We start from the raw sequence: 19,835 nt of genomic DNA, 5'->3' as shown, positions 1-19,835 counted from the left end.
TCAACACAGTACTAATATTTCTTAAAATCTTTACCTAGCTGGGCTTAAGTTGCTTGCCAGACATGCATCCCAGTTCAGCAGCTGCCTTATGGACCATTACAGAAGCTTGTTTGACATAATGTCCAAACTCTGTAGCCACATAAATGGGGAGATGAAGAAGACAAGCTACTATGCTCTTGAATCCTTTCTGAAACAGGTAAGTACTTTGCACTATCAATTTCCACTCATTTGTTCTTTGCAAATTTACAATTTATTTGTATTGTGTTTTACAGGTTTCACTACTGGTGGCTGAAAATATCGAAGAGCACAAAAGCAAGTTGAAGTACTTCATGCAGAGGTTTTGTAGCGTCATTAAGACTATGGACTCGACGCATAAAGAGTTGTCCATTGCTATAAGAGGATACGGATTCTTTGCTGCTGTATGTTCACTTGCTGTTCACTTGGATTTTCCCCCACATTCAATCTTTTAAATGCTTGTTTCTTTATAGCCGTGCAAGAAGGTTTGCCCTCAGGATGTGGATTTGATGTACACTGAGCTGATCCAGCGGTGTAAGCAGATGTACCTCACCGAGTCTGACAGCGAGGATGACAACTTCTATCAGCTACCCAGCTTCCTGGACTCAATCGCCAGTGTCTTGATCCATCTGGACAAGGTCCTGACCAGATCTGCAATTTTAGTCTAACAATTTGAGTTATGGCATATGTTGTTCTCTGCGAACTGGAATCAGATATTTGATGGAACTAATACATGATATCAATTTTGACAACAATATCATCATGTGATGGAAGACTGGTGTTGTCATCCTCTGTGTGTTACTGTATTGTTTTAGATTCCCGAGGTCTACACTCCACTCCTGGAGCGTCTCCTTGTCGTTCAGATCGACAGTTTCCCACAGTACAGTGACAAAATGCAAATCACGTGCTGCAGGTCTATCCTGAAGGTGCTGGTTGCAATGGCCTCGAAAGGGCCAGTCCTCTGGACCTTCATCAGCTCAGTGGGTGAGTGATTGGTATCATATCATCATCTATTTTTTCTCTTAATTCTGTGTGAAACAAGACGGAACCGATTTGATTAGTTTTAAGAAGTTGATGTCCAGTATTGGTGTTGACCTCTCATTACTTTACATCTCTCTTTTCCAGTTCATCAAGGATTGATTCGCATCTGTTCTAAACCCATCGTGCCAGCAGAGGTTCATTGTTTTTCATTTTCACTCTCTGACCTCTACTCTGCAAGGTGTTTTAAACAGGTGTAATTTTTCTTTGAAGAATCAAGAGGGCTCTGACTCCGCCCAAGTTCGGACTGGAAACTGGAAGGTTCCTTCAACCAAGAGCTACCTGCTCCTTTACAAAGACCTACTGAGCTGTGATCGTCTAAAGGTATTTAATTATTTTGTCTATTTTTTTTTGTTGTTGTTGTTTTAGTGTTTCCCAACTATTCAAATAATTAGAATAAACAGTTGTTGTGATGAATCAAATTTTAATTATTTGATACCAGAATGATCAAATTTAAGCTGAATCTGGTCATATCACCTTGTACATTAGGGTGGAAATGCACCAGAGGCAAGCAAACTCTGTAAAGTGCATAGTTTTTCGAGGTTTTATAACATGAGTTTTCTGTCCTTCACTGCAGTCTCTTTCATCATTTTTGGTTATGACATCACATATATTGAGATTTACACATGAACTGATGTTCCCTGAGAAAGTTAGTTCCCACCCTTAGTTTGTATTTATACTGAGTATACTTATCCCCAAATTTATGACAACACGTCTTCCATCTTTCTCTTTCTCTACTGCAGGATTCAGGGTTCTTGGATGAGGCTTTTGAAAATCAGAACGCCGCCCTGGTGCCACTTAGTCGTCTCATCTACGACGAGCTGGTGAAATCGATTCTCAAAATTGTGGAAAAGTTGGACTTGTCTGTGCAGAAAATCACACCAGGAGAGGAGGTGAGGACTGATTGTTTTTGACCCCTCCCCATCCCCACATAACAATGCAGTAGCACTCTCAAGTTTTGAACATCAACTTGTCTGATACAGTTAATCTTGTTGTAGGTGCCAGAGGAAGATGCAGTGCACGTCCTGCCCTCCTCAGACCCCACAGCACATCTTTTGCCTAATAAGATCAAAGATTTTACTGCTTTTATCAATTTAGTGGAGTTCAGCAGGTGAGCTGAGGAAAACTTTAGCAGGGTGGTCAGTTTTTCTCAGTCTTGTTTTCTTAATGTCACCAAGTGACACGTTGTTATGTGTGTATGTTATACTGTTGCAAAACATTTAAGTGTGTGCAATTTCTGTTTAAATGTTCACAGGGAGGTTAATGTTGTCTATCATATATGAGTCAGTGTGAGATACATGTATTGTCAGTCATATTGTTTCGTATATGTCTAGTTTAGTTAATTTTCCTGTTTATTATTTTGTTATCCGCATCCCTCACCCTCTGTCTTTTCCCCTACAGTGAGCTGTTATTGACGAAACACACAGAATATTTTCACACGTGGATGTATCCTCTCAGCCATGAACTCATCCTCCACTCCATTAGAAACCCTCTCGTCAGTGGCTTTTATAAGCTGCTCTCTGTGATTATGCAAATTGCTAAGAGAATAAAATTTTTCCAAGTAAGTTAATTTCTTCCCAATGAATATTCCATATTGGAATAAAAAAAAAGCCTAGAAGTGACAAAAATTAACCATCTTTCATCAGGGAGCTGGCTTACTAAAGTCTGCCCATAACGACCCAATGAAAAGTGCTTGTTTTGCACTGTTTGCAAAGTTTGGGAAAGAGGTAAAGTCATTTGTAGGAGTAAAAGGTGTTAGAGACTAATAACTAAGTATTTGATTTTTGTGATTTACATTCAGGTTTGTGTGAGAATGAAGCAGTACAAAGACGAGCTGCTGGCGTCATGTCTGACATTCGTCCTCTCTCTCCACCACAACATCATAGCTTTGGAGCTCAAAGTGTACTGTCCTGCTCTGGAGGTGTGTCCCACGTTTGACTGGAAGTTGTGTCGTGAATTAATAAATGTGCGTCTTTGTAGATGGCTTTGAAGTTGGGACTGAGCCACGTTCCTCTGGCCAACTCTGCCCTTGACGCTCTGGAGGATTGGTCATCCAATATCCGCTTAGAAGCAATGCAGCCGTGCTACAACGGCATTCTGCCTCTGCTGGACGGATACCTGAAAACCACCAGTGACAGTTAGTTTCCTGTTTCTCACTTCTCCAAGCTCATATGAAATGTTTTTCAACCCATCTCGAGTCTACGAAGAGTTTCAGTAGCTTTACTTGTGTCGAGGATTTTCTTTCTAGTTACCGGTTAAAAAGGCGAGTTTGTAGAAATCATGATTTAACATCGGTTGGATTGTGGTGTGAAAGCGGACCACAGGTTCTAGAAAGTTATTTGGATTTTAGTTGACAGAAAGTGAAATTTAGTGTCTAATTTAGGTAAAGACAACAGTAGCTGGGAGGTGATGTCATCACTATCTTTGAAAAGTGACGTTGGCTACAACAGAGTCTTGACTAGGCTCCTGAAGCAGTCCACTCAGCTCAACATGGTAATTCTAAATGAAGTTTCACATCTGTCGACCAATATTGACACTAAAACTCTTGAACCCTTGGATGTCAATGCAGGAAGATAGTCCACTTGCCATGGTGCGACTCAGAGTAGTGAAGCTGCTGGGTCACCTGGGAGGGAAACTCAATCGGAACCTTGTCACTGGTAAGAACATGTCTTGCTTTTTTTTGAAACTAAAAGCGCTTTTACTGTGATGTTTGCTTCATTCTTTTTGTGCCATTCAGTGGTTTCATCAGAGGAGATGATGAAGAAGTTTGTGGCCTGGGATCCTGAGAAAAGACTGAGCTTTGCAGTGCCTTTCAGTGATATGAAGCCGGTCATCTATCTGGATCCATTTCTGCCTCGAATCAGCGAGCTAGCTTTGTCTACAAGTGAAAGACAAACCAAGGTAGGTCATAAGAAGCGTGATATGGAGCTGAAATATAAACACCACAGTCAGTAATGCTGTCCTTAATTGCTAAATAATCTAATTTCATCTGCATTCATCTTGCCTTTTAGATAAGGCTGCCATGCACCATCTGTAGTAGGGGTGCCTGGTCGGCTGATTTGAGCATTTTGACTTCATCAGCTGATCATTTAGACAAAGCACAGACGAGTTATTATTTTTATTTTCAAAGGTCCTATGCTACTTATATGTATAGCCTTCCTTAGCCTGTTAGAGGCTGAATAAAGTCAGTATCTGTCAAGAGAAATCTGGGCACCCTAGTTGGAAGTGATGTCTTTCAGGAATATTTTGTCACATTTTATTGGGAATATTTCTGTCTATTTCTGACATTGTTGGACAAATGAGTTAATGCATATTATGTTTCAGTTCTTCACGATGAAAAAAGAGGCACCAGAGCTCAGTGATTTCTTCGGATTAGATGATCTATTTTCATCTTTATAGGTGGCTGCTTGTGAGCTTCTCCACAGTATGGTGGTCTACATGGTCGGGAAAAGTGCTCAAATGGTAGAAGGAGAGAATCGTGTACCTCCCATGTACAAGCTAAACAAAAGACTGTTTCCTGTGCTTCTTCGTCTGGCCTGCGATGTTGATCAGGCAAGTCACATTTTCTCAGGAAGATTTTGTTTTTAAGGGCATGCAAATTATAATTTAAATTTTATTCCAATATTATCTTAGCAACTGAGTCTTCACTTGTGCGATGACATGTGGTTGTTGGTTTTCAGGTGACACGGCAGCTGTTCGAACCTCTGGTGATGCAGTTAATTCACTGGTTCACAAACAACAAAAAGTTTGAAAGTCAAGACACGGTTGCTGTTCTTGAGGCCATTCTGGTGAGTTTTTGTCTTCATCTCCTGTTTCTGTTTGATACAAGTCTTGTTGCTTTTACAGGATGGTGTCGTCGACCCCAAGGACTGCACACTGAGAGACTTCAGTGGCCGCTGCATCGAGGAGTTTGTCAAGTGGTCCATCAAACAGACCACTCCTCAGCAGCAGGAAAAGAGCCCAGCAAACATGAAGTCTTTGTTCAAACGCATCTACAGTTTAGCTCTCCACCCAAATGTCTTTAAAAGACTCGGTGCTGCTTTAGCGTTCAACAGCATCTACAGACTCTTCAGGTGGGATTCATTATTTATCGGTGTGCAGATTTCAACATGTAGCCTGATGGTAATCGGATCTGGACTAACTCATATTTAACATCTATCTTCTCAGAGAGGAGAGTTCCTTAGTGGACCAGTTTGTCTTCGAAGTGCTGGTCATATTTGTGGAAAGTTTGGCGCTGGCACACTCTGATGAGCGCTCTATGGGTAACTATAGCCATGCAGTTAATTCTTGTCCACCAATCTACATTGATACTTGTATTGCTCCCTGTACATGTGCTAAATGAAATTACTTAATTGTAAAAATCAAGTATGTCTACTATGTGTTCCCCTGGCACAGGCACTCTGCAGCAGTGCTGCAGCACCATTGAGCATCTGAAAAGAATCATCAAACAAAAAGCTCCCACTCTGAATAAGAAAAATGCCAAGAGACGCATACCTCGGTAAGTAACACGTCTAGGTCTAAACCAACTTGGATTCGGAATGTTAAGTGTGGGAGTGGTGTAATGTTGCAGATCTATTATTAAGACTTTCTTTTACATTTGAAGAGGGTTCCTTCCTGATGAAAATCTGTGCCTCTCTGACGTTGTTTTGTGGTTACTGGAGCAATGTGGCCGACCCCAGACAGAGTGTCGGCATAAATGCATGGAGCTGTTCTACGAGTTCATACCTCTCCTCCCAGGTGAGGACATGATCGCATGCTTGATGACCTGCTTAATCCATCTGCCTGTGTACCAGTTATTGCTCTAATACTGCTCTAATTTAGGCAATACTTCTCCACCTCAATGGCTGGAAGGAGTGCTGAAGGATCATGGCATCAGTTTCCTAGTCACCAGGTTTGAGGGTGGAGGTCTGCTCTCCCAGCCGACTCTCAGGGACCTAACAGGGACTTTCAGTGTCCGAGTCACCCTGCAGTGGATGGACCTGCTGCTTGCTGCCCTGGACTGCTACAACACCTTCATTAGCATGCATATAATCAAACCTGATCACATTCTTCGTAAGTCATGTTGTGGTGTGTTGTCGTCATTATCCATTTAGTCGTCTTGTTTTCATTGAAAACCTATTGTGTGCTGTTGCACTTAACAAGCTACAATTTAGACAGTGAAGTCAAGCAGTTACATCAGCATCTGTTGGCAAAGCAAAAATGTTCATGTGGTGACTGCACACTTTACATTAATAGCGTTGATGGGCTCCAAGAATGATGGCACTTTTCTGTTCCTTCTTCTTTCCTAAGGTTCTAAAGATGAATCCAGCTTTCTGAAAGCAATACACTTCTTTCTGACTGAGCTTGCAACCCATGACATTGCTGCAGCCGAGAGTTGTTTCCCTGTCGGTGACAAGGTCTCCCACTTCAGCCCGCAAGAAGTTGACCAATACAACTACAGCAAGTGCACCATCACTGTCCGCCTGCTGGAGTTTGCAACCATGATCCTGGTGAAAGGTGGCCAGGAGTTCTGGAAGGTGTTGAACACTCATTTGTTGCCTTGGTATTATCAACACTTGCTTCTATTTAGTTAACAGTTCCTTCTTGTAGGTACTGGATAAAGATGTATTTAGCTCAGATTTTTTTGAGCTGACTGCGAGGGTGGTGTGCGAGCCTTCCTCTGTGGGATTCAACATGGCCGACGTGGAGGTGATGAAGAACCTTCCAGACGTGTGTGTTCCTCTTCTCAAAGCTCTGCTGACGTCACCTCACTGTACACGCCTTGAGTCCAGCTTGAGGTCAAAAATCTCGCGCCAAAGGTTTGCCCAACTTCATTTTTCACATAAGAACTGATTGTAATTACATCTCATTTCATAGGCAATAAATATGAACATGTGTGAATTAAGTCGTATGTTTTTTAATTGTCACTCAGTTGTGTTTGGCACTGGTGTTGTTTTGGGTGGCATTTATTAGTCCAGTCCAGTTTTAGTAAACTAAACCCATTTTAGCTTTATTTTATGAAACAAAATAAGACATTTTGAGTGTAAGTTTGTTATCTGAAGACACATGCTTTCTGACTGTATCTCCGCAGCGTGGAGGAGTTGTGCACAGTTGACCTGTACGATCCCAGCAGTATGAGTCGTCATGAACAGACGCAAATAGTTCTGTCTTCTTGTAAGCAGATGTACAAAGCCGGTGCCCTCCCCTCAATCCTGCAGAGTCAGGTGACTTATGACTGTTGCATCCCAGGGCATGTCTTGATCTCTAATTTTCATTAAGCAATTTGTTTTCATGTATGATTCTTTTTCACTGCAGGATGCAGCTTATGCCAGATCTCTTGGTTCTCGACTTCTGATAACTGTGTATAAAGCGATAGCTCCTGGTGAAGAGCGGAAAGCGCTTCCATCCTTGGATGTTAACACCAAAACACTCGCTGATGGACTTCTCCAACTTGCTTTTTCTCTCAGTCAGCAGGTCAGAAACAGCTTCACTTAACTAACATCGATAAAAAAAAATACTCATGCTTCACTCTTCCTCTGTTTAATGTGGAGTTTTGTCTGTCTGCAGAGTGAGCAGCTGGTGGACTTGTTGTTGAACACCATCATGCTTTCTGTGCCTCTCTCTGGAACACACAGCAACAACTTCTTAAATTTCTCACATGGAGAATATTTCTACAGCCTCTTCAATCTCACCATCAACACAGAGCTGCTAAAGAATCTGGAGACAACAATGCCACGTCTCATGGTGGCAGCATCCCAGAATCCTGTCATGGTATCGGCTCAATTACATTTAGTTATGTTCACTTGATGATTCTAATTCCTTCTGTGTTTGTCCTCAGGTGAGTGTGCTACTCAATGGCATGCTGGATCACAGCTTCCGAGAGCGTGCAGTACGGAAATCTCAAGGGAAGAAGTTGGTAGACATTGTGCTGAGCAAATGGAAGTGTCTAGAAACATGGTGGGAGGGTCAGTCATCCACCCCAGAGAGTAAAACTGCGACGCTCCTGCTGCTTTCTAAACTCTTACAGGTATACAGAAATACAGAAAAATACACCCGGTACATTTTACAAGTTTTTTTTTTAAGGGAATGTTTTTTTTCTTCATCAGATTGATTCCTCTGTCTGTTCCAATATCAGCCACGAAGGGTTCAAACCAGTCTTCTCCACTTTCACTCTTCTGTTGGTCGACGTAACTCTGCCGCTCAATCTGAAGGTAGCCATTCTTACAGAGGAACAGCTGAGCTGTGATTCACTGACTTTCTGAGTGCTCATATACTGCTAAAGTATATAGTTATAGCAAATAGGGATTTGAACATGAGCCGAAATTAGATTCAAATCCATATGTATATCTACGTATATTCTTTGGCATCTCCATTTGGCAAGAATAACGTAAATGTTAAGTTGTCTTTTTCTATTGTGAGGGAGCATAAACTACGTTTCATTGATTTCAGAGTCATGCCCTGCTGGTTTTGCCCTTCTTCACTACCCTTCCAGAGGAGAAGCTGGCTGACCTGCAGAGGGCGCTAGACTCTCTGGTGGCTTCTCACTTCCCAATGCAGTCAGATGAGTTTGCAAAGGGCTCACTACACCGAAACAACTACATGGACTGTGTCCGAAAGGTCAGGACTTTCCGGAAGTAAATGCAGCATTCCAATTTGGAATGAATATGAATGTGTAGTTTTTTCCATCTCTGACGTAGTTGCTGGATGCTCTGGAACTTTCCCAGAGTCCTCTTCTGCTCAAATTGATGGCAAGAATTTTGTGTCGAGACAGAAAACATATCATGGAGGAGCAATTCCAATCCTGCTTCCAGAGAATTGCCAAGAGGTTGGTAGATTACAAGTCTATTGAGTCATGCTTGTATTTCACATTGTATTTTCACCTGTTAAGCTAAATCATACTTGATAATGAGGAAAGTAAAACAGAAACGTGTTTAATATTTCAACATATTTAAGCAAAATAGTCACATTTCAAGAAATAGTGTTTGAAAAATTAGACCATGTTGCTTGTTTTTGTCGTCAAAATAAGGTCAAGCCAAGATCGCCAGCTTGAACTCCTCAATGCGGTGTATGGAATGTTCCAGCAGGGCGATGTTGCTCTGAGCTGGATGCTGCAGGCATTGATGGAGAGAGTTCTTCTTCCTCTCGCCTCCCACTGCAGCGCCACAGCCTTGGTCGACTTTTTTGTGACCAATGTATCTGATATTCTCACACTACTGCTCAGCCGATTTACAAAGGTTTGTTTTAACAGCCATCTGATGGACATGTGAACTTTTGTAACGAACATTTGAATACATGTGAACTCTTCAGTCTAGTGAGCCCGCTTTTGAGGTGCAACTGTTTAAGAAGAGCAGCTGCTATAAGCTGATGGAGCTCTTGTATTCCCGACTTCCTAAAGAAGAAGTTTATTCCAAAGATTCCCGCATCAACAAAGCGTACTGTCGCTCAGAGAAGACGGAAGGAAATGAGCTATCCAAGACACTGATCAAGTAAGCGGTCCCCACCTTCTTCAGCAAAGTTTTTGTGTACGAATTCCAGTGTGTTCAACAGGTCTTGCTTCGAAGCCTTCACAGAGAACATGGCTGGTGAGATGCAGCTGCTTGAACTGAGGAGACGGTTTCACTGTGCTGCCTACAATTGTGCCATTGCTGCCATCAGCTGCAGCTTCAGTGAGGCCAAGTTCTACCAAGGCTTCCTCTTTACTGAGAAACCTGACAAGGTGCCTCTTCAACCAACTTTAATCTCACTTCACACAAGCTCAATAATTCATGCCAACTGTTCTCTCCTCTATTCAGAATCAGTTTATTTTAGAAAATCTCATCGATGTGGCAAGAGTCTACAACTTCCCAATAGAAATTGAGGTCAGTTCTATTAGTTGGACAACCATTTCACATTTTAAACTAGTGTATTGTTGACGTACTATTGTTTTGACCCTAGGTCCCCCTTGAAAGAAAGAGGAAATATATCAACATTCGAAAAGAAGCCAGTGACGAGAATGGAGGTGACAATTCCCTGTGGAGCTAAAAGAAAAATGAGTAATGTTTCTGGCTGAATATTTTATGTGACCGATAATATTCTGTTTTACAGACTCTCCGGTGTATCTGTCATCTCAGTCATACATGGCCGACAGCAGTCTGAGTGAGGAAATGAGCCAATTTGATTTTTCTACAGGAGTGCAAAGCTTTTCCTACAACTCACAAAACCCAGAGGGAAAAAGACGGGGCGTCGTTAAGAAGGTATTTTCTTGTTATCACTTTACTTAAACATATCACCGTCACTATCCTGGTTTTAATGTACTCCTCACTTTACCACTGCAGTTAAGATGCTGCATGCCAATGCTGTAGATACCCTAGATAGTATTTATGACTTTGAATGGTAATGGCCATTTTAAATTTTCTTCTTCCAATTTAACCATTATTTTAACCGCACCTCTTTTTAAAAAGATCTGAATTTTGTGCTAGTTCATGGTTTGTGTATCCTTTGGTCATTGGAATTTATCCACAGGACCAGGTATTAAAAATGAATAACAAGTGGTTATTCAATTTTCATGAGAAAATTTGAGCCAGAAATTCAAATCTAAGTCTGTTTTGTTTTACATAAGAATATTGTAATTACATTTTTTTAACGGGTTTATTATCATCTTCTACTTAGTATGATGAAAAATATGGGAATTACTCTGACTGAAATGGAAAAGGAGAGCGTTTTCCTTTTTTGGCGGATGGATGTGATGACGACGATGATGATGTGATGTCAGAGTAAGACCATTGCGATAGCGCAGACTGCAGGATTACTAGCCCGTTTTCTGTGCGTTGTAACAAAGATATGTAACTTTGGAACACTGCAACTATATGATTTGAGAGATAGCAGATGAGGGCTTGTCTGCTACAGAAATATCTGCACGCATAATGCAGGAAAGCAGATGCCAACAGGAAAGTACATTTCTTTGTGCTGATAATAGCGTGAGTTAAACAGACTTCACACACACACACAATCTTTTGCTACCGCAGAAAACCATATACTTCTCCTTCATCTCTATTTGTCAGTCTGTGGTCTGTAGTTTTACCTGGACATGCATTTGATGTGGTTATCTGATGCGCACTCATTTTGAAAATCCTCACTTCCAGAATGAGAAAGTAGCAAAACTACCTGTTTTTTCTGAATCATTGCTTCCGTCATTTCATTTTTGTTATTCAGAGTAGAGAGTAAAAATCAACCCATTGAAACAGTTGAAGACGTGGTAGAAATGAATTTGATTGACAAAGCTTTGTGTTACTAGGAAAACCAGGAGGTCACTCCCCCACTGGAGACGCTCGACCTAGAAATGGATGAACTGAATCAACACGAATGCATGACAGCGATGACTGCCCTCATTGGACACATGCAGAGGAGCAACATCACACCTAAAGTTGACGAGGTTCGTGTGTCTGGCGAGCTTTCTAAAATGAGTTTTTCTGAATTTATACTGATTGTAATCTGCAATAATTTAGGAATCCTGTGATTATTTTGAATCTACCTGATTAATGATGTGATCGTGATTTGTGTTTGCTGTGAAATTCAATTTTTCATGAAATGTTCATCCCGGATGAAAGAGTGGTGCTGAAGAATTTTGTGACTTTACTTTCATTCAGACCAGTGCTGCTCCTGAGCTCCCTCCCTGGATGAAATACTTTCATGGAAAACTTGCAAACCCGGCCACAACTCTGAACGTTCGACTCTTCATCGCCAAACTGATCATCAACACTGAAGAGGTGATTTCACTGTCATCTCTTTGCTTTCTTGTTCAGGTTTGCTCTTGATTTTAAACTGACCAAGCAACACTGTTCGTATCAAGGTGTTCCGGCCGTACGCTAAACACTGGCTTGGGCCGCTCGTGCAGTTGGTCGTCTCTGGCAAGAATGGTGGCGAGGGAATCCATTTCATGGTTGTGGATGTTGTGGTCACCGTGCTGTCCTGGACGAGCGTTGCCAGCCCCAAGGTTTATTATTCTGCAATTTCTGTGTTATCTGTTTGAGCATGAGTATGTTTTGTTTTGGGTGGACACTAGTCAGTGTTGTGCCATAGATGCATTTATTTAGATATTGTTACTGGAGGATGGGATGGGATGGGATGGGATGGGATGGGATGGGAAGAAGGTCAGAAGCCCTGGAATGCCACTTTTTCTCGAACAAAACTCAAGACTTGCCCTGACTTCAAATCTGAGCACATGCAAGTGAAAACTCAATAGAATAGTTTTATTTGGCTTTATACAATATATTCCCAATTTTACCCTCTTTGTTACTATTATAATAATTTCTCCCTGAAGGATAACCCCAGAGATGAAGTGCTGGCCAACAGACTGCTGGAGTTCCTGATGAAGCACTGCTTTCATTCCAAAAGGGCTGTTTTCCGCCATAATTTGGAGATAATCCGGACTTTAGTGGAGTGTTGGAAGGACTGTCTTCATGTTCCATACAGGTGGGAATTCTACTTTTCTCTTTTCCACATGCTTGTATAACACCAGAGAGACTTCAAAAATCAATTATAGCAGAAATGCAGGTGGCATTTTGTCGTGAAAGTAAGCAGTGACAATCTACAGATTCACACAGACTACTCAATACAGTTAATGAATGCAAAATCTCATGGGAAAATATTTAAATATTTTTGTGCCTAGTTCCGTTTTGACCGATTATATTCAGTTCTATCCTATGTGGGATATTGGTGAGCAGGGTTAATATTTATGCTTCTTTTCTTCTCAATCTTAACTTTAGTCTGATATTCGAGCGATTTAGTGGCACCGACAAGGATAGCACAGACAACTCTGTGGGTCTCCAGCTTCTGGGAATAATCCTGGCGAACAACCTTCCTGCCTACAATGCCTCCTGTGGCATTGACTACGACCGGTAGGAAACAGTTATGACACATTGTTTGCACCAATGAAAACTAATTTGTCTCAAATATTTGTTTTCAGGTACGTTCAATCATTGACCACCAACTTGACCTTCACAAGGTACAAAGATGTTTATGCGGCAGCTGCTGAGATTATTGGACTTGTTTTAAAGAACATGACAGAAGACCAGGTATGTTACTTTGTTTCTACCTTCAAATGCTATTATTTTTGTGACACATAAACATTACATGTCTGATGGTTATTTCTGTTGTAAATCACAGTATCACACTGAACTCCTCGACCTTGCTGCAAGCAAAATAACACATCTTAAGAAAAAAGAACTGGATGACAAGTTTATCATTTGTGTGAACAAAGTCTCGAAGCACTTTCCACCTTTTATGGATCGGTGAGTCAGTTTTTTCTTTCTTTTTTTTCTCTTTTCTAAAGGCTTTGTAAGTTTTATTTAAAACTGCCTTCCTTTTGCGCAGGTTTGTCAACTATGTTTTCTACCTTCTGCCAAAGTTACATGGCATCCTGAAGACTCACTGTTTGGAGTGTGTCTTGACCCGTGCTGACGACATACCGGACATATTTCTGCAGCTTAAGACTACTGGTTTTATTCAGATGATGAGCCACAGGTATGAGTCGAAGTCTTGACTCATCATAATATTATCACTTATGTCCTTATGTCTTCTGAAATATAAGCAATACTGAGTCTGAGCTATGACCATAAACTAAGGAATACATTTTATTTTAGTTATATTTATTGACTACATTCTTAATACTTAATCCTGACTTACATGCGTTAGATGTTCACCTTACCTGTTGGGGAATACATTGTTGTGATTATCTACTGTATCAGATTGAAACTAACAACATTGAAGCAATGGTGATGCCTTTTATGCCAGAAGCAGGGCTGATATAAATGAGTATAAAACTCCTAATAACTGTTATAACGCATTTAAATGGTCAACACCTCTGTCAATCAAAGGGATGAGGCAAGACAGAAAGTTTGTCTCGACATCGTCCACAAGATCCTTGCCCGTCTGACTCCCACTGAGCTTCAAGAGCTCCTCTCACCGGTGGCCACGTTTTACACGCACCCCTCACCAGTGTGCAGGGAACGAATGTACGACATCCTCATGTGGATCCAGGACAACTACAGGTAAATCATCACTTTGCCAATTTATTTTTTGATGATCATTGTCAGTAGCCATATGATCCCAAGCCAGGATGGATGGACCACCTTTCATTAAGCTATTGATCCTGGGAATATTATCTGTTTATGTCCAGGGGTTTCATGTTGTTTAATGTTCGAAAATTATTTTGACCATGGTCCTCGGTGTCATTGACTCATGATGTAATTGCTCCTTCGCATTAATGTATGCATCGTGTGTTTAATCAGAAACTTAATCCAAATCCCCAAATCTAAGATCATTAAGAGTCAAAAAGACTTTCCTTGTTTTTTCAACCAGCGATGCAGAGAGCATGCAGGACAACACCTCGATTCAAGTTCTGAATGCTGCCAAGGAGACCCTTCTTCAAGGTCTGACTGAAGAAAATCCAGGTCTCCAGTAAGTGCCACCTCCATCCTAGATTTTTTTGTCATTATTTGACAATTAGTAATCACTTTTGGTAATTTCAGTGCATTACCTTGTTGAAACGTAGTCAGTATTTGGTATCAAAAGTATTTAGAATGACACATTCAAATGTTTCAGGCTTTATGTTCGCAACTTCTGGAGTCAGGAAAAGCGTTTGCCCACGGCCACCCTTGACAGAATGCTGACAGTACTCCATTCCCTCTACTCGGTTCACATCGAAAGAGGTTTCTTGAGCTTGGCGACCAATCTCCTCCTGGAAACCACCAGCCAGAGTCCCGACTTCCAGCGGGACATGTTTGAGTATCCGTTGTCAGAATGCACCTTCCAGGCAAGTGAAGTTGGAGTGCAACCAGCCATGGAGTTCTGTAATGAGTCAGTCCACTGAGCTCTTCAGCATGAGCTTCATGAATAAAAATAGTGTTTATGTAATCTTGACTGTTTTCATGTTTTGTCAAGTGGAAATTAGTCATGTTCCCTCTCTTCTGCTGTCTTTCATTTCATTATCCTTCTGGTCTGTGCAGGACTATGTGATCGATTCCAACTGGCGCTTCAGAAGCACCGTGATGACACCAATGTTTGTTGAAACCCAAAGTTCTCAAGGTACGGAGAGTGTGGTCGCCACCCAGTCCGGTTCCATGAAGGGGAAGCTTCGTGCCACTCAGACCACATTTGAGTTCAGTCAAACACAAGCACCAGGTCAGTCTTAATATTTCAATAGATGCTTTGTGAAATGGTGAACTTGGGTTAACTATCTGCTGTGACTCAGGTCGACGGACGGCGTACAACTGGCTGACCGGCAGCAGCGTGGACACACTCGCTGAGTACTCTCTGGGCTCTGAGTCTTTGTCATCATTGATGGCGTTTGACAAGAAAGGGGCTCGGCCAGCGACAGCTAGAAAACCATTGGGGGAAGGATTTGGGCTGAGGCGCCACACTGCTGCATCTGATGAGGTGGACAGTCGCACCAGAGGTCAGTCGCCTCTGAAGAAAGGAAAGAAACAACTATTACAAATAATAATTTTATATAATAATAATTATTGAAACCTCAGATAATAGTTTACACATGCAAGTCAGTTTACTGTAAATAATGAGCTTCCACATTTATAATTTGGTATTAGTGACACTTTTTAATTATTAATTTGTGAGGCTTTATTGTCACTCCCAACATTGTAGTCAAATTCCTTCATATATTTATGGACACTGATGATCTTTATCTTTACTCACAGCTGCAAATGAGCAAAGAAACAACATCCTCCGGCTGAAACGCAGGTTTCTAAAGGACCAGGAGAAAGTCAGCCTGCATTTTGCAAAAAAGGAGATCCAACAACAAAAACAAAAAAAGGTATTTGGAAGACAAAAAGCTGAACTAATTCATTGCTCCCATATTTATTTTCTACTGACTCTCTTATCTGCCCATGAAATCCTTTGGTTAGAATCTCAGACCCCCAAGAGCTTGCTTTGTGATTAATGTGTTACAGATTGAAATCGCTGACCAACAGTTGCGGAAAGAGGCTCAAGTGACTCTTTACCGTAGCTACAGAGTCGGAGATTTTCCTGACATCCAAATACCCTACAGTAACCTCATCACTCCCCTGCAAGCACTGGCACAGGTCAGGTTCGCACTAACCCTCCATTTAGAAGTCTGGATGATCATCTTCAATTTTATTTCCTTGTTTGTTTGTTTTTTTCCAGAAAGATCCGATTCTGGCCAAACAACTCTTCAGCTCACTGTTTGCTGGCATCATCCAAGAAATGGAGAAGCAAAAGAGATCTGAGATGGGCAGAATCAAAGAGGAGCTGAGATGCAAGCTGAACTCTTTTTTGAGCAACAGTACACTCTGTTTCCCTCCGTTCATAGCTTGTGTCCAGGTGTGTCAAGTCTTGGTTCATTATTTGTGGTTATCGGTGGGTTCTTGGGTGACCTAACAAGTCATCAAGAGCTGCACCCAATCATGGTTGATTTTGTATACGTTGTGTAACTTTCACTTCATTTCAGGACATGTGCTATCAGCACAAAGAGCTGCTGCAGATCGACCCGGTGGCCATAAGCTCCACTGGCCTTGTGAGTCTCCAGCAGCCATCTGGGATTCTGCTGCTGGAAGAAGGTCTGCTGCACATTGGCATCCCTGAGGAACCTCCTGCCAAACGCTCACGGGGCCGCAAGGAAATACCTCCAGATACAAATAAATGGATTCATCTCGCAAGGTACTTGGGAAATTGAAACACCCACCTTCTTAGGGAGGAAAGGAATGGAAATCATGCTTGTATATGTTTGTCTTTCAGGCTGTACAGATCACTAGAGGACTATGATGTTGTGCGAGGCATCTTCGCTGGAAAAGTGGGGACCAAGTCAATCACCTGCAAGGCACTTCAGGCTGAAGCAAACTCTGACTTTGCTGAAGCTGTGAAGCTTTATAACGAGGTACACATGAACGGTTGTAGCAAGTCGTATTATCATGTTGCATGGTTGAATTTTCTATTGTCAAATGGTTTGATTCGTGAACAGGCTCTAAACACAGAGGTTTGGTCTGATGGTGACCCCACGGAGTCTGAAAAAGATTTTTGGGAAAGGGCTGCAATGGAGGCATATAGTAATTTGACCGAGTGGAAATCCCTCCAGTATTGTTCCACTGTCTGCATTGATGAAAGCTCACCGCCAAACCTGGAGAAGATGTGGTCAGAGCCCCTCTATCAGGTGAGTTTGGTTTCACATTCCGTGCTTTGATAGAGGTTAGGTGTCACCAAACGTCAGACCACAGATGCATAATCAATTTAGTGTTACTGACTCTCGTCTCCAGGAATTGTATTTGCAGCACATGATTCGCAGCATGCTGAAGCAGCTTCAACTGGGAGAAACAGACCAAACACTTCTGTCCTTTATCGACAATGCTATGACGGTGGACAAGCAAAAGAAACTGCTGGAAAGTCAGTACAGCCAAGAGCTGAGCCTGCTCTACATCCTGCAGGAGGACTATGACCGTGCCAAGTACTACACCAAGTCTGCCATGCAGCTCTTCATGCAGGTCTGCCCCACTAAGTTAGAAGGTCATCCATGAATCCGAGCTAAAAAAAAAAAATCGGAGCCTTTTTTTTGCTCTCCAGAAATACTCAAGCGTAGATACACTGCTGACTCAAAGTCGCCTGACCATCCTGCAGTCGGTGCAGGCCCTGACTGAAATCCAGGACTTCCTGCACTTCATCAAAGGGGATGGTGAGCTGTTGATGATTTTAAGGACCTCACAAATTGCAAATGTGGTTCAAAATGTATTCTATTATAACATTCAGTCTGAAGTGGGTTTTGCATGGGTTTGCAATGAATCAAATTTGGCAAGTATTTCTCAACTTATTTGGCATACAATTATCTGTAAATTAGTAGCACATTACAAAGGATTCAATTGAATCAAAGTCTTTGCTGCTCACACTTTCATGTCTCTCATTTGCTAGTCTCTGTACCTTCTGTCAAGAGACTGATCAGATTGTGGAATGAGCGATACCCTGATGCCAAAACTGACCCTGTAAACGTGTGGGATGACATCATCACCTCGCGGTAGGAATATTTTTGGATAGTTTTGTTTTGCATTAATGATAAAAAAGACTTAACTTTTGTTCCATCTCAGATGTTTCTTCCTGGATAAGATCAGGCAAAAGCTGGGAGATCCCTCAGCTGCAGATAGCATGGAGGTCGATGATGCTGATGAAACGGATGACATCAACTCGTTGGTCAGCGACTGCAAGTTCAATATGAAGCTTCAAATGGCCGATAGTGCGTGGAAGCAGGTCAGGAATCAACAAACCGATCTTACCTTTACATGTTAAATTAACTGTCTCTTTTTAAACAGAATAACTTCCCAGTTGCCAACAAGATTCTTCGGGGACTTCACAGAGAAGCCAAAACAAACAGAGGCTCTTTTCTGCGGTGGGTTCACAGTTTCAGCCGCTACAGATTGCGACAAAGCCAAACCCACGGGCCCGTCGAGCAGTGCAGCATCATGCTGAAGACCATTCCACTTCTGGGTGCGTGGCTATTGCTTTCTTCTTCCTGGAGAACAATCCTCTATGAAGCAGCAGTTTATTAACACACAAAATTACTGTGAACCTTACTTTTCAGAGGAAGTCCAGGCTGACTGTCAGAATGCCACATCCAAAGTATTCAGGTACCAGAAGATACTCCAGGGTACATCATTCAACATCATGGCTACCGCTGTGAGTAAGAGCCCCTCACTCCTGGAAGTCATTGGGGCACAGAAAGCTGAAAGTATTGTCAAGCTTTCTGGATGTTCCTGGCCAAGTACAAACCTAAATCCAAAGGTAAACAAATCTGTAAAGAATAATAATAATAATAATAATAATATAGTTCTGCTATGTTTTGACTCTGCCTGTCTGGGTGTGATGCTGTTGCAGGAAGTGGAAATGGGGCTGCAGCTAAAGGCCCTGAAATTGCTGTGTGAAGCGACCAGAAAGGCAGATGAAGAGTTCCAGTCCTACACGCTGGAGAACGTCGAAACAAGCAGCATCACGGAGACGTACATGTGTTTGGCAAATTTCTGTGACAAGCTATTGCGGCAAGAGGAGCAGGCAGAGAGTGGTCAGTCATATTTGATTGAATCTTTAAAGTTCTTGTGTGGTGTTTTCAACAGTTTTAGTTTGTGTCACAGAGAGTCAGTTTCCAGACTTTTTGACGCTGCCAGTGCATGTGGTGAAGAGCATGTTGAAGGCTCTGAGGATGAATTCGGAGGAAGCTCGCCTCAAGTTCCCACGTCTGCTCCAGATCATTGAGACGTACTCTTCAGAGACACTTGAAATTATGGCCAGAGAGGTTGGTGAAGACAGAAGCAAACCGATTATAGTTAAATAGTTTGAGGAAAGTTAGGAACATTAGGCAGATGCATTGAAGATTGAAACCATTAAAGTTGGAGGTAATAATGACCACGAAATTCATCACTGTCTCCCTTCCCATAGATGCCTTCTATTCCATGCTGGATGCTGATTGGTTGGATCAGTCAAATGGTGGCTCTGTTGGACAAACCCGAGGCGTTGGCTGTGCAGCACTGCATCAGTCAGATCGCTAAAAGTTACCCACAAGCCCTGGTTTACGCCCTGATGATCAGCAGCGAGAGCTTTGAGTTTGAGAAATCAGTGACAGGACACTATCAGAAAGAGTTTGTGGAAAAGTGAGACCAAATCAAATGTCATGACTTTTTTGTGGGCGTGGGGGTCTCAAAATTCTGATGTGTTTTCAGGCTAAGAGGAACTTTGGATCCAAAAGGAGCAGTGCACAACTTTGTAAATGCGTTGCAGCAGCTTACTAACCCAGAGATGATTTTCCGGGTAAAGACTGT

At 42.0% G+C, this 19,835-nt stretch overlaps 1 protein-coding gene across 2 annotated transcripts in view; it reads left to right on the top strand.

Moving 5' to 3' along the window:
* Nucleotides 1-19,835, top strand: part of prkdc (protein kinase, DNA-activated, catalytic subunit) — a 34,914-nt gene that overhangs the window by 2,519 nt on the left and 12,560 nt on the right. For both annotated transcript variants that reach the window (XR_008414091.1, XM_053858404.1), the window contains exons 10-75: nucleotides 39-196; nucleotides 273-419; nucleotides 489-653; nucleotides 831-999; nucleotides 1,141-1,190; nucleotides 1,267-1,377; nucleotides 1,797-1,946; nucleotides 2,052-2,164; nucleotides 2,455-2,614; nucleotides 2,700-2,780; nucleotides 2,855-2,974; nucleotides 3,034-3,190; nucleotides 3,437-3,546; nucleotides 3,623-3,710; nucleotides 3,791-3,954; nucleotides 4,453-4,605; nucleotides 4,734-4,841; nucleotides 4,900-5,126; nucleotides 5,221-5,315; nucleotides 5,449-5,551; nucleotides 5,657-5,790; nucleotides 5,875-6,105; nucleotides 6,343-6,569; nucleotides 6,643-6,851; nucleotides 7,124-7,256; nucleotides 7,348-7,506; nucleotides 7,600-7,803; nucleotides 7,871-8,059; nucleotides 8,139-8,243; nucleotides 8,482-8,649; nucleotides 8,730-8,857; nucleotides 9,059-9,266; nucleotides 9,340-9,518; nucleotides 9,580-9,748; nucleotides 9,825-9,890; nucleotides 9,967-10,030; nucleotides 10,117-10,265; nucleotides 11,306-11,443; nucleotides 11,658-11,777; nucleotides 11,861-12,004; nucleotides 12,332-12,483; nucleotides 12,777-12,908; nucleotides 12,977-13,085; nucleotides 13,177-13,301; nucleotides 13,384-13,533; nucleotides 13,887-14,060; nucleotides 14,371-14,469; nucleotides 14,614-14,824; nucleotides 15,018-15,192; nucleotides 15,263-15,466; nucleotides 15,723-15,838; nucleotides 15,975-16,106; nucleotides 16,189-16,365; nucleotides 16,493-16,701; nucleotides 16,780-16,918; nucleotides 17,003-17,191; nucleotides 17,295-17,519; nucleotides 17,599-17,707; nucleotides 17,941-18,043; nucleotides 18,114-18,273; nucleotides 18,336-18,510; nucleotides 18,605-18,804; nucleotides 18,898-19,081; nucleotides 19,152-19,312; nucleotides 19,456-19,667; nucleotides 19,737-19,824. Coding sequence is in view for 1 of the 2 variants with exons in the window: in XM_053858404.1 (XP_053714379.1) it covers nucleotides 39-196; nucleotides 273-419; nucleotides 489-653; nucleotides 831-999; nucleotides 1,141-1,190; nucleotides 1,267-1,377; nucleotides 1,797-1,946; nucleotides 2,052-2,164; nucleotides 2,455-2,614; nucleotides 2,700-2,780; nucleotides 2,855-2,974; nucleotides 3,034-3,190; nucleotides 3,437-3,546; nucleotides 3,623-3,710; nucleotides 3,791-3,954; nucleotides 4,453-4,605; nucleotides 4,734-4,841; nucleotides 4,900-5,126; nucleotides 5,221-5,315; nucleotides 5,449-5,551; nucleotides 5,657-5,790; nucleotides 5,875-6,105; nucleotides 6,343-6,569; nucleotides 6,643-6,851; nucleotides 7,124-7,256; nucleotides 7,348-7,506; nucleotides 7,600-7,803; nucleotides 7,871-8,059; nucleotides 8,139-8,243; nucleotides 8,482-8,649; nucleotides 8,730-8,857; nucleotides 9,059-9,266; nucleotides 9,340-9,518; nucleotides 9,580-9,748; nucleotides 9,825-9,890; nucleotides 9,967-10,030; nucleotides 10,117-10,265; nucleotides 11,306-11,443; nucleotides 11,658-11,777; nucleotides 11,861-12,004; nucleotides 12,332-12,483; nucleotides 12,777-12,908; nucleotides 12,977-13,085; nucleotides 13,177-13,301; nucleotides 13,384-13,533; nucleotides 13,887-14,060; nucleotides 14,371-14,469; nucleotides 14,614-14,824; nucleotides 15,018-15,192; nucleotides 15,263-15,466; nucleotides 15,723-15,838; nucleotides 15,975-16,106; nucleotides 16,189-16,365; nucleotides 16,493-16,701; nucleotides 16,780-16,918; nucleotides 17,003-17,191; nucleotides 17,295-17,519; nucleotides 17,599-17,707; nucleotides 17,941-18,043; nucleotides 18,114-18,273; nucleotides 18,336-18,510; nucleotides 18,605-18,804; nucleotides 18,898-19,081; nucleotides 19,152-19,312; nucleotides 19,456-19,667; nucleotides 19,737-19,824 (9,863 nt within the window). In the remaining variant the exon portion in view is untranslated. The remainder of the gene's footprint in view (nucleotides 1-38; nucleotides 197-272; nucleotides 420-488; nucleotides 654-830; nucleotides 1,000-1,140; nucleotides 1,191-1,266; nucleotides 1,378-1,796; nucleotides 1,947-2,051; nucleotides 2,165-2,454; nucleotides 2,615-2,699; nucleotides 2,781-2,854; nucleotides 2,975-3,033; nucleotides 3,191-3,436; nucleotides 3,547-3,622; nucleotides 3,711-3,790; nucleotides 3,955-4,452; nucleotides 4,606-4,733; nucleotides 4,842-4,899; nucleotides 5,127-5,220; nucleotides 5,316-5,448; nucleotides 5,552-5,656; nucleotides 5,791-5,874; nucleotides 6,106-6,342; nucleotides 6,570-6,642; nucleotides 6,852-7,123; nucleotides 7,257-7,347; nucleotides 7,507-7,599; nucleotides 7,804-7,870; nucleotides 8,060-8,138; nucleotides 8,244-8,481; nucleotides 8,650-8,729; nucleotides 8,858-9,058; nucleotides 9,267-9,339; nucleotides 9,519-9,579; nucleotides 9,749-9,824; nucleotides 9,891-9,966; nucleotides 10,031-10,116; nucleotides 10,266-11,305; nucleotides 11,444-11,657; nucleotides 11,778-11,860; nucleotides 12,005-12,331; nucleotides 12,484-12,776; nucleotides 12,909-12,976; nucleotides 13,086-13,176; nucleotides 13,302-13,383; nucleotides 13,534-13,886; nucleotides 14,061-14,370; nucleotides 14,470-14,613; nucleotides 14,825-15,017; nucleotides 15,193-15,262; nucleotides 15,467-15,722; nucleotides 15,839-15,974; nucleotides 16,107-16,188; nucleotides 16,366-16,492; nucleotides 16,702-16,779; nucleotides 16,919-17,002; nucleotides 17,192-17,294; nucleotides 17,520-17,598; nucleotides 17,708-17,940; nucleotides 18,044-18,113; nucleotides 18,274-18,335; nucleotides 18,511-18,604; nucleotides 18,805-18,897; nucleotides 19,082-19,151; nucleotides 19,313-19,455; nucleotides 19,668-19,736; nucleotides 19,825-19,835) is intronic.

The sequence above is a fragment of the Synchiropus splendidus genome, chromosome 3 (assembly GCF_027744825.2).
Source record: "Synchiropus splendidus isolate RoL2022-P1 chromosome 3, RoL_Sspl_1.0, whole genome shotgun sequence".
Taxonomy (NCBI): Eukaryota; Metazoa; Chordata; class Actinopteri; order Syngnathiformes; family Callionymidae; genus Synchiropus; species Synchiropus splendidus.
This window is presented reverse-complemented; position numbering and strand designations above follow the sequence as displayed.